The sequence below is a fragment of the Hemitrygon akajei genome, unplaced genomic scaffold, assembly GCF_048418815.1.
Source record: "Hemitrygon akajei unplaced genomic scaffold, sHemAka1.3 Scf000110, whole genome shotgun sequence".
Classification (NCBI taxonomy): domain Eukaryota; kingdom Metazoa; phylum Chordata; class Chondrichthyes; order Myliobatiformes; family Dasyatidae; genus Hemitrygon; species Hemitrygon akajei.
In genome coordinates, this window is record NW_027331996.1 from 1010655 (window position 1) to 1021809 (window position 11155).

General features: G+C 45.7%; 1 protein-coding gene across 1 annotated transcript in view; it reads right to left on the reverse strand.

The window, feature by feature from the left end:
- LOC140723357 (zinc-binding protein A33-like) overlaps nucleotides 1–10466 on the reverse strand; it is a 125730-nt gene extending 115264 nt beyond the window's left edge. The window contains exons 1-4 of the mRNA XM_073037940.1: nucleotides 10378–10466; nucleotides 9620–9715; nucleotides 8976–9209; nucleotides 7730–7752 (exon numbers count right to left, since the gene is read on the reverse strand). Coding sequence (XP_072894041.1) covers nucleotides 7730–7752; nucleotides 8976–9209; nucleotides 9620–9715; nucleotides 10378–10410 — 386 coding nt within the window. The 5' untranslated portion in view covers nucleotides 10411–10466. The remainder of the gene's footprint in view (nucleotides 1–7729; nucleotides 7753–8975; nucleotides 9210–9619; nucleotides 9716–10377) is intronic.
- Between the last annotated feature and the right edge of the window lie 689 nt (nucleotides 10467–11155).

An 11155-nucleotide genomic window follows, 5' to 3' on the forward strand; every position in this document is an offset into this window, starting at 1 on the left:
CAACATTGTATTTCTTTTGCCACTTCTTTGACCATTCTCATAATCTATCCAAGTCTCTCTGCAAACTCTCTGTTTCCTCAGCACTACCGTCCCCTCCACCTATCTTTGTATCATCAGCAAACTTAGCCACAAAGCCATCTATTCCATAATCCAAATCATTGATACACAACGTAAAAAGAAGCGGCCCCAACATGGACCCCTGTGGAACACCACTGGTAACTGGCAGCCAACCAGAATGGAATCCCTTTATTCCCACTCTCTGTTTCCTGTCAATCAGCCAACACTCTATCCACATATGTAACTTTCCCGTAATTCCATGGGCTCTTATCTTGTTTAGCGACCTCATGTGAGGCACCTTGTCAAAGGCCTTCTGAAAATCTAAATACACAACATCCACTGCATCTCCCTTGTCTAGCCTACTTGTAATCTCCTCAAAAAATTTCAATGGGTTTGTCAGGCAGGATTTTCCTTCAAGGAAACCATGCTGAGTTTGTCCTATCTTGTCATATGCCTCCAGGTACTCGGTAACCTCATCCTTGACAATTGACTCCAGCAACTTCCCAACCATTTCTCAAGCTAACAGGTCTATAATTTACTTTTTGCTTCCTTGCCCCTTTCTTTAATACCAGAGTGGCATTTACAATCCTCCAATCCTCCGGAACCATGCCAGAATCTATTGACTTTTGAAAGATCATTGCTAATGCCTCCGCGATCTCCACAGCTACTTCCTTCAAAACACAAGGGTGCATTCCATCTGGTCCTGGAGATTTATCTACCCTTAGACTATTCAGCTTCCTCAGTACTTTCTCTGTCGTAATTGTGACTGTGCACGCTTCTCTTCCCTGACCCCCTTGAGTGTCCGGTATATTGCTGATATCTTCCTCAGTGAGGACTGATGCAAGTACTCGTTCAGTTCCTCAGCCATCTCCTTATCTCCCATTACAATTTCTCCAGCATCATTTTCTATCGGTCCTATATCCACTCTCACCCATTTTTTACTCTTTATATACTTGAAAATGCTTTTAGTATCTTCTTTGATATTATTTGCTAGCTTTCTTTCATAGTTCATCTTTTCCCTCTTAATGGCCTTCTTAGTTTCCTTTTGTAAGCTTTTAAAAACTTCCCAATCCTCTGTCTTCCCACTAATTTTTGTTTCCTTGAATGCCCTCTGCTTTGCTTTTACTTTGGCTTTCACTTCTCTTGTCAGCCACGGTTGCATCTTTTTCCATTCGAAAATTTCTTCTTTTTTGGGAATATATCTGTCTTGCACATTCCTCACTTCTCGCATAAACTCCAGCCACTGCTGCTCTGCCGTCCTCCCGCTAGTGTCCCTTTCCAGTCAAATTTGGCCAGTTCCTCTCTCATGCCACTTTAATTTCCTTTACTCCACTGCAATACCGACACATCGGATTTCGGCTTTTCTTTCTCAAATTTCACAGTGAACTCAATCATGTTACGATCACTGCCTCCTAACAGCTCCTTCACCTCAATCTCTCTAATCACCTCTGGGTCATTACACAATATCCAATCCAGTACCTCTGATCCCCTAGTGGGCTCAACAAGCTGTTCTGAAAAGCCATCTCGTAGACATTCTACAAATTCTCTCTCTTGAGATCCAGTGTCGACCTGATTTTCACAATCCACTCGCATATTAAAATCCCCCACAATTATCATAACACTGCCCTTCTAGCAAACCTTTTCTATTTCCTGTTGTAATTTGTAGTCCACCTCACTGCAGCTGTTAGGAGGCCTGTAGATAACTGCCATCAGGGTCCTTTTACCCCTGCTATTTCTCAGCTCAACCCAGAAAGATTCTTCCGATACTATGTCACCTCTTTCCAATGATTTAATATCATTTCTTACCAATAAAGCCACGCCACCCCATCTGCCTACCTGCCTATCCTTCCGATACACCGTGTATCCTGGGACGTTCAGCTCTTGCAGACATGCATCCTTTAGCCACGTCTCAGTGATGGCCACAAAATTATACCTGCCAATCTGTAGCTGTACGACAAGATCATCCACCTTATTCCTTATGCTGTGTGTATTTAAGTATAACACCTTAAGTCCAGTATTTGGTACTTTTTGTTTTGATTGCACTGCAACTCATCCCATTGACTGCAAATTTGCTCCATCACCTGCCTGTCCTTCCTGACATCTTTACTGCTCACTATCTTAGTTTTCCTCCTCCTCCACTCTATCATTCCGGTTTCCCATCCCCCTGCCAAATGAGTTTAAACCCTCCCTAACAGCTCTATTAAACATTCCCGCTATGGTTCAGGTGTAACCCGTCCTTTTTGAACAGGTAATACTTCCCCCTAAAGAGATCCCAATGATCCAAGAATCTGAAGCCCTGCCCCCTGCACCAGTCTGTCAGCCACGCATTCATCAGCCTGATCCTACTATTCTTGCCCTCGCTAGCACGTGGCACAGGTAGCAATCCTGAGATTACTACCCTGGAGGTCCTGCTTCTCAGCTTCATTCCTAACTCCCGGAAATCTCTCTTCAGTACCTCCTCCCTTTTCCTCTCTATGTCATTGGTACCAACATGTACCAAGACAGCTGGCTGCTCGCCCTCTCCCTTCAGAATATTCTGGACCTGATCCGAGACATCCCGTACCCTGGCACCTGGGAGGCAACACACCATGCGGGTATCTCTACCAGGCTCACAGAATCTCCTGTCTGTTCCCCTGACTATGGAATCCCCTATGACTACCGCATTCCTCTTCCCCTCCTTCCCTCCTGCACAACAGCGCCAGGCTCAGTGCCAGAGACCTGGTCACCGTGGCCGTCCCCTGTCAGGTCATCCCCCTCAACAGCATCCAAAACGATATACTTGTTGCTGAGGGGGGCAGCCACAGGGGTGCTCTCCACTATCCGGGCATTTCCCTTCCCTCTCCTGACAGTCACGCAGTTTTCTGACCCCTGTAGCCTCGGGATGACTACCTCTCTGTAGCTCCTGTCTATCACCTCTTCATTTTCTCTAACAAGCAGTAGGTCATCAAGCTGCAGCTCCAGATCCCTAACACGGTCTCCGAGGAGCTGAATCTCGGTTCACCTGGTGCAGATGTGGCTATCAGGGAGGCTGGAGGTCTCCCAGGATTCCCACATCTGACACCCTGAACAAAGCACTAACCCTGCAGACATGCTACCTAATTCTACAGGAATGAAACAAAGAAAGATAGGTCTACTCACCCACTTAGTTCGCCAAGCACACAAACTTTTTAAACCATTAGCTAATGTGCCCTCCTGTTCCCCCGTCCATCCGGGCCGATTTGCCAAGGGGAGAAAAAGAGTCGTTGCCTCGCTCTCGGCTCTTCCCGTTACCGCCTAAGCCCGTTGAGCCAAAGCCCTACACTCTGCTGCCACCCACTCCGCTGCCCGCTGTATAGGGTGGTCTTCTTTTTAAACTCTCTGCGCTGTCCTGCGCAGTCTCGCCGTTCTTGTACGCAAAGTCTTTTAAAAAACTGCCTTCCTTCAGAATTTAGCTCCCACGCCGCCCTTCTTGTACCAATCTAAAAAAACACCTTCAGTCCTGTATTCATCGCCTATTCCACACTGTCCACATGAAATTCAGCAAGGCCTTTGATGTCGATGATAGACCACACTTGGAGCATTGTCTGCATTTCCGGTTCCCGAATACGGGGAGGATGTCATTACACTGGACAGGAGGCTTCAGGAGGATGTTACCAGGACTGGGGGCTTGGGTTAAAAGCAGAGAGTGGATAAGCTTGGGCTATTCAGCTGTAGTGTAGGATGTTCAGGAATGACCCCTTATCGAGGTAAATAATTCATAAGGAGCTTAAATAACGTTTCTTTTTCCAAGAAATGGGAGTACAGAACCAGAGACCTCAGATGGAAACTGAGACGGGAAATTTTTCTGAGTGGTCTACCGGGTAACATTCTCATAGAGAGGGAGGTTGGTAAATGGAATTTGCCCTCAGACACTGTAGAAACAGGTAAAAATAAAATATTTTAAAATAAATTTGGGCAGGTACACAGATGGGAAATGGTTAGAGGGATGGGGGGGGGCAAACAAACACAAATGGGACATGCTCAAGAAGACATCTTAGTCTTGCAGATTGATGAAGTGGGCCGTGGGTTCAACATCCATCAAACCCTCCCAGATCTTCCTCCTGAGGAATCTCACCCCGGAGTCTGTCTGTGAAGTGTTGATGTGACGTCACGTCAGAGGGCAGCTCAGTGCCACAGAACAGACAGACTGGGTAAGGACGGCAGATTTCAATCCTAAATGGGAATTTGTGCCTATTTCTGTGGCCGTGTGTCACACTTGATTGAGTTGTTTAAATGAATAAATGACTGTCTCTGAACAGATTGGTTTCCAGGTTACTGAGGGGAATAACAACGTACATTGCTGAGGCTCTGACTACAATCTGCTAATCCTTCCTGTGTATGTGTGTGAGGGAGCTTTGCCAGGCCGGTTATGCTGTGTGTGATTCTCCCGAGATGAAATCTTGACCCATGTCAATGCTTGTCGGTGTGTCCGAGCTCATTCTCACAATGCTTTGATGTAGTGGTCTGATCACCATAAGACATAGGAGCAGAATTAGGCCATTTGCCTATCGAGTCTGCACCGCCATTCAATCATGGCTGATCCTTTGTTTCCCTCCTCAGCCGCACTCCCTGGCCTTCTCCCCGTAACCTTTGATGCTGTGTCCAATCTAGAACCTATCAAGCTCTGCCTTAAATACACCCAACAAGTTCCACAAATTCACCAGCTGCTGGCACAAATTTATCCGCATCTGTTTTAAATAGACCCCCCTCTATCGTGAGGCTGTGCCCTTTTGTCCTAAACTCCACCACCATGGGAAACATCCTTTCCACATCTACTCTGTCTAGGACTTTCAACATTCGAAAGGTTTCAATGAGATCCCCTCTCATCTTTCTAAATTCCAGCGAGTACAGACACAGAGCTATCAAACGTTCCTCGTATGATACCCCTTTCATTCCTGGAATAATCCTCATGAAATGAACCTTCTGCAATGCCAGCACACCTTTTCTTAGATGAGGAGCCCAAGTTCACAATACTCAAGGTGAGGATTCACCAGTGCCTTATAAAGCCTCAGCATCACATCCCTGCTCTTGAATTGAATGTTATTCTAAACCACAGATTAACAGCCAGGAGCAACAGGCTCCGGGACAGCTTCTTCAACCAGGCCATCAGACTGATTAACTCGTGTGGACACAACTGTATTTCTATGTTATATTAACCAGCCTGTTGTACATATTATTCATCATAAATTACTGTAAATTGCGCATTGCAATTTAGATGGAGATGTAACCTAAAAAATTTTAATCCTCATGTATATGAAGGAAGTAAGTAATAAAGTCAATTCAATTCAAATTAATTTCATGTTTATTTTTTTCATCCCAATCATTCTTTCAGTTCCTCTCTGTAGATATTTAAAAGCTTCCCAATCCTCTGTCTTCCTACTATTTTTTTGTTTTGTTGTATGCCCTCTTTTTTGCCTTAACATTAACTTGGCTTCCATTGTCCGCCACGGTTTTACTATTTTGCCATTTAAGTATTTATTTATTTTTGGAGTACACCTATCCTTCACCTTCCTCATTTTCCAAGAAACTGACACCATTTCTGTTCTGCTCTCATCCCTGCCAGCATCTCCTTCCAATTTACTTTGGCCAACTCCTCTCTCAGACCACTGTAATTTCTTTTACTCCTCTGAAATACTACAATGTCAGACTTTACTTTCTCCTTCTCAGATTTCAAGTTGGTCTCAGTCACGTTGTGAGCACTGCCTCCTAAGGTTTCTTTTAACTACTCACCTCTGGTTCAATGCATAACACCCAATCCAGTAGAGCTGTTCCCCGAGTAGGCTCAACGACAAACTGCTCTAGAAAGCCATCACATTGCATTCAACAAACTCACTCTCTTGAGATCCTTTACCAACCTGATTTTCCCAATTGACCTGCATGTTGAAATCTCCCATGATCATCATAACATTGTCCTTTTCATCAGCCTTTTCTATTTCCAGTTGTAATCTGTGGGCCTCAACCCACTGACTGTTGGGAGGCCTGTATATGACTGGTGTCAGTGTCATTTTTACTTTTGCAGTTCCTTACCTCAACCCAGATGATTCAACATCTTCCAATCCTATGTCACATCTTGCTACTGATTTACCAGCAGAGCCACACCACCCCCTCACCCGACCTCCCTATACCACCGATACATTGTGTAACCTTGGACATTCAGCTCCCAACTACAACCATCCTTCAGCCACGATTCCGTGATGGCCACAACATCACACCTGACAATCGGTAATAGTGTAACAAGATCATCCACCTTATTTCTCATACTCCATGCATTGAGATATAACACTTTGTGTACTGTATCTGCTACCCTTTTTAATTCTGCATCCCTAATGCACTGATACTCACCCTGCTGGCTGCAACTTTCTCTACTCATCTGTCCGCCCTATCTGACAGTCTGACTGCACGCTATCTTTGCATTTTTACCATCAGTCCTATCCCTTCACTCCAGTTCCCGAGCACCCCCCCCCCCCACCAAATTAGTTCAGACCCTCCCCAATAGCTCTATCAAACCTCTCTGTGAGAATATTGTTCTCCCTCTGGTCGAGGTGCGACCCATCCCTTTTGAGCAGGTCATTCCTCCACTAGAACAGATCCCGATGATCCAAGAACCTGAATCCCTGTCCCCAGCACCATCTTCTCAGCCATGTTTATCTGCCAAATTATCCTGTTTCTACCCTCACCAGCACGTGGCACAGGCAGCAATCCAGAAATTACAACCCTGGGGGTGCTGCTTCAGAGCTTTCTACCAAGCTCTCCAAATTCTATTTTCAGGACCTCTTTGCGTTTACTTCCAATGTCATTGTCACAAATTTACCAAGATATCTGGCTCTTTTCCCTCCCTCTCTAAAATGCTGCGGACACGATTCGAGGCATCCCTGACCCTGGCACCCAGGAGGCAACATACCATTCGGGTGTCCCATTCACATCGATAGATTCTCCTGTCTGTTCCCCTGACGATTCAGTCCCCGATCACAACCACTCCCCTCATCTGCCTCTAAAAACAGTGAGAGATGCTGATCCGGAAGGGGGAAGACCTGTGTCAGTCAGAGTCTGCACTCACAGGGCACATGAAGGACTTGTGTATTTTCCTGACAATCCCGGTCACCACACAGATACCTGCTTTTATTCCCTACAATATTATCGTCAGTATTAAATTCCCAGTTCCTCTGGTAGATCCAAACTCATGTCCTGATGTGTCAGTGCGGTGTGCCTGGGATCAGGACACAGTGGTTCATTTGACAGTCCCGTGTATTGGTTGTATTGTGACCCTGTGCTGGCGTGTCCAGGGGTCTGACATCTCCAGCTGACCATGTGACAGTGATGCCTCCCAGTCGGTGGGGTTGATGTGGAATAAACTTCAGTTCCCCTTCAGACCAGTATTACAGACAATCTTTGCCTCAAATTGGAACTAAATTGAGCTTCATAAACAAGGGGAAATGAATCTTTGTAAGTTTTACCTCGATTAATAGCATCAAGCGTTTTTCTCAGCACTGTGTTCAACAAATAGAGGTGATCGAATTTTTCAACCGGTAGGGTCTCATCTGTCACTGACAATTCCTGGACATCGTCATTAATCCTGTAAATATTAAACTGCTGGTTATAAATTGCTATTCTGAACTATTTTACAAATCCATTCAGGGTAAAGAGGCTGTCCTACCTCCTGTTCCGATGAGCTTCCTCCTGAAATAAATAAAACACAAATCGGATTAGACTTGGACTTACTGTCCACATCCTGAATTTCCTCCAAATCATTACAAGGTGTTGAAAATTCCCACTCCCGCAATCACTCACACACACGGACAATACAGAACCACGGGGTATATTACAGGGAAAGTTTCTGAATGTCAGACCATTACTGAGAGGATGAAACTTACAGGGGAGACAGGACAGGCTGTGCATTTTCATCTGGATATGACGTCAGTGTGGTAAGATGGAGGAATTTAAGATCAGTGATGTATATGATTGTGTGCGGGTGGAGGAAGTACCTCTATTTATGGGAAGACTTGTGGGGAGATGTAATTCCAGATGGATTTTAACAAATTCCACAAGAAATTTAGTGAAGAGGATGTGGAACTCGCTGCCACAGGAGTGGTTGAAATGGAACGGCAGAGATTGAATGTAATGGGGAGGCTGGATAAACACATGAGGGACCAGAGATTTCGGGGCACTGTTGCTGGTTGTGATGAGTAGGTGGGTGGAGGATTGTGAAGCAGGGAAATTGAGAGGAGAAAATGGGCCGAATGGCTTGGTTATGTTTTGAACGATTGAACGTTCATTTGAATGTTATCTGTAAAAGTAAAGAGACAGTAATAGTTTCCCTAATCTGATGGAAACCGGATACAGAAGATAAGTCTGATGTGTGGGTCAAATTCTTTGTTCTCACTGATTGACAAAGAGACCCTCAAACCAACTGCACCAGACACACTCACAGCCTGTGACTGGAAATGGGAGTTAACGAGAGTTTTAGAGGATATTTAATGTAGAATTAAGGACACAGTCAGCAGCTCTGTGTTATGATCAGAGTAAATAATTTCAGAGAGATTTTCATTCTGTCCTGGGATGTACAGAAGTTGTGGAAGTCCAGTTTTGGGACAATAGGTGCAGCAGGAGGCCATTCGGCCCTTCTAGCCAGCACCGCCATTCACTGTGATCAAGGCTGATCGTACACAGTCAGTACCCGGTTCCTGCTCTCTCCCCATATCCCTTGACCGCACTATCTATAAGAGCTCTATCTAACTCTCTCTTGAAAGTATCCAAAGACTTGGCCTTCACTGCCTTCTGTGTGAGGTCGCCAGAGCGGCAATTATTTTGTTAGAATTGGCCTCGGTGCTGTGTTTATTTCAGATATACCACTGTTCATTTAGTGCCCTTTGACAGAAACAAATTGAAATATAATCCCTCACCTTGAGAAACATCACACTGTCTTTTTGATCCATCTGTTCCTTTAACTTAGTAAGTTCCTCCTGAATAATCCTTATATTCTCTTGAATCTCCCGAAGATTTTTCTCCATTGTATCGAGAATCCTCTTTTCTTCTTCCCTGAGATCCCTGAGTAAGCTCTGCTCTTTCTCAGTGATAATCTGGCGCAGTTCAGCAAACTGGGATGTGATGTGGGACTGAACACTGTGTGACTGTTCCTGTTGAATGAAAGGTGAAGATTAATATACTGCATTGCTGAATTCTGTTTCCTTTTGTCGTTAAGTTCGGTCTATTGGAGTCCAATCTACTTCTGAGAGCATTTCCATCAACACCATTCCCTCACGTTTTCCTGAAACCTATTCTCACTTATTGACCCATAAGCTCCCATCTGATTCACACACACCCTCCCCACCTTTACAGGGTTAACGGTAATTAGCCATTCATCCGTTATGTCCTTGGGATGTGTCGGAGTCTCTCGTGGTCACAGGGAGAGCATGCAAACTCCACACAGACAGCAGCAGAGGTCAGGATCGAACCCAGGTCACTGGAGCTGCGATACTTGGCTATTCTGCATTAAATGGAGCAAAACTCGAAAGTAATATCAGAAATTCCCCTCAGGAAGCCTCACCCGAACTCCGGAAATCTTCTCTTTCTGTTGCTGCTCCTTTTCCTGGAAGTCTGATTTCTTTTTTGTGAGAGAGTCTAAGGAAGATTTTAGCAGATCCTGGAAGTCAGAGAGTGAAGGAAATAGAAACAAAGATGCATCAAAAGAAACCGGTGATCAAACCCGATTATCACACAAAATGCCGGAGGAACTCAGTGAGTCAGGCAGCATCTATTCAGGGGAAATAAACAGTCGGTGTTTCGGGATGAGACCCTTCATTAGGACTGGGAAGGAATGGGACAGAAGCCAGAATAAAAAGGTTGGGGATGAGAACCAGCTGACAGGTGACGGGTGAGACAACGTGAGGGGGAACGTGGGGAAGGGTGATGAAGTGAGAAGCTGGGAGGGGACAGGTTGAAGAGGTAAAGAGCTGGAGAAGAAGGAATCTAATTCGAGAGGACAATCGACCTGGAAGAAACGGGAGGAACTGGGCTGTTTGCGGCCCTGAATGGTGACGAGGGAGGAGGTTAGGAGTCAGGTGTAGCACTTGTCCCGCTTGTGGGGAGGAGCGAGTGGATCAGGGCGATACAGGACGTGGACCGCGATCCGTATAGACAGCGGAGAGTTGCGTGGTGCGGAGGTGGGCTGTGGGACGGAGAGATGCTAGAATTCTGTTGGAGATGGCGGAAGTTGCAGAGAATGATGTGTTGGTTCTGGAGACTCGTGTAATGGTATGTAGGAGAAAGGAAATGTGTTAAGTATTAAATTAATGTTAGTTTTACCGTGTAGATTTTAACAGCTTCTTTAATCGGCATGAAGCGGTGCTCTCTGTGTTCCTGCGCGTCTCTACAGATCAGACAGATCAGTGTCTTGTCCGTTTCACAAAACAGCTTCAGTTCTTCCTCATGTTCCTCGCAGTGACGTTTACTTTCCTTCCCTTTCGGATTCAGGTTTAGATTTCGAGCTTTTTCAGCCAGATTTGCTAAGGCCCGACTGGCCCTGAGGGTGCGGTCAGCAAACTCCTCTCTGCATTCCGGGCAGGAGTTTCTCTCCTCCCTTTCCCAACACAGTGTGATACAAGAGCGACAGAAGTTGTGTCCGCACTCCAGTATAACCGGATCGGTGAAGAAATCCAGGCAGATGGGACAAATTGTCTCCTCGGTCCAACTCTCGACCTGTCCTTTCGAAGCCATGTTAACTCCCAGCACTTCCTGATTCAGAATGCTTTCACTTTCGGGGAGTTGCTGATCCCCTGCAGTACCGCGATTGTCCACTACGCGCGCTGCAGTCTCCGGGAATGAACATTCTGCTGCTGGATATGTTCAGTGGAAATTCTGGCTATTTCCATGTTAGTGTGGGATCAAAAACAAATTAAACAGGGAAAAGATAAGAAAACGCCCAATGGACTGTCTAAGCCCGGCGACGAGCGTAGGTGAGTTTGCCATATGCCCAGCGACCCCGTCTCGTAAACACCTAGAGCGACAAAAAACGTCAGCTTAATGTCCAAAGGCCCCATCGCTCCGATCGGAAGGACCTTTCCGGATCGAGATCCTTCATCTG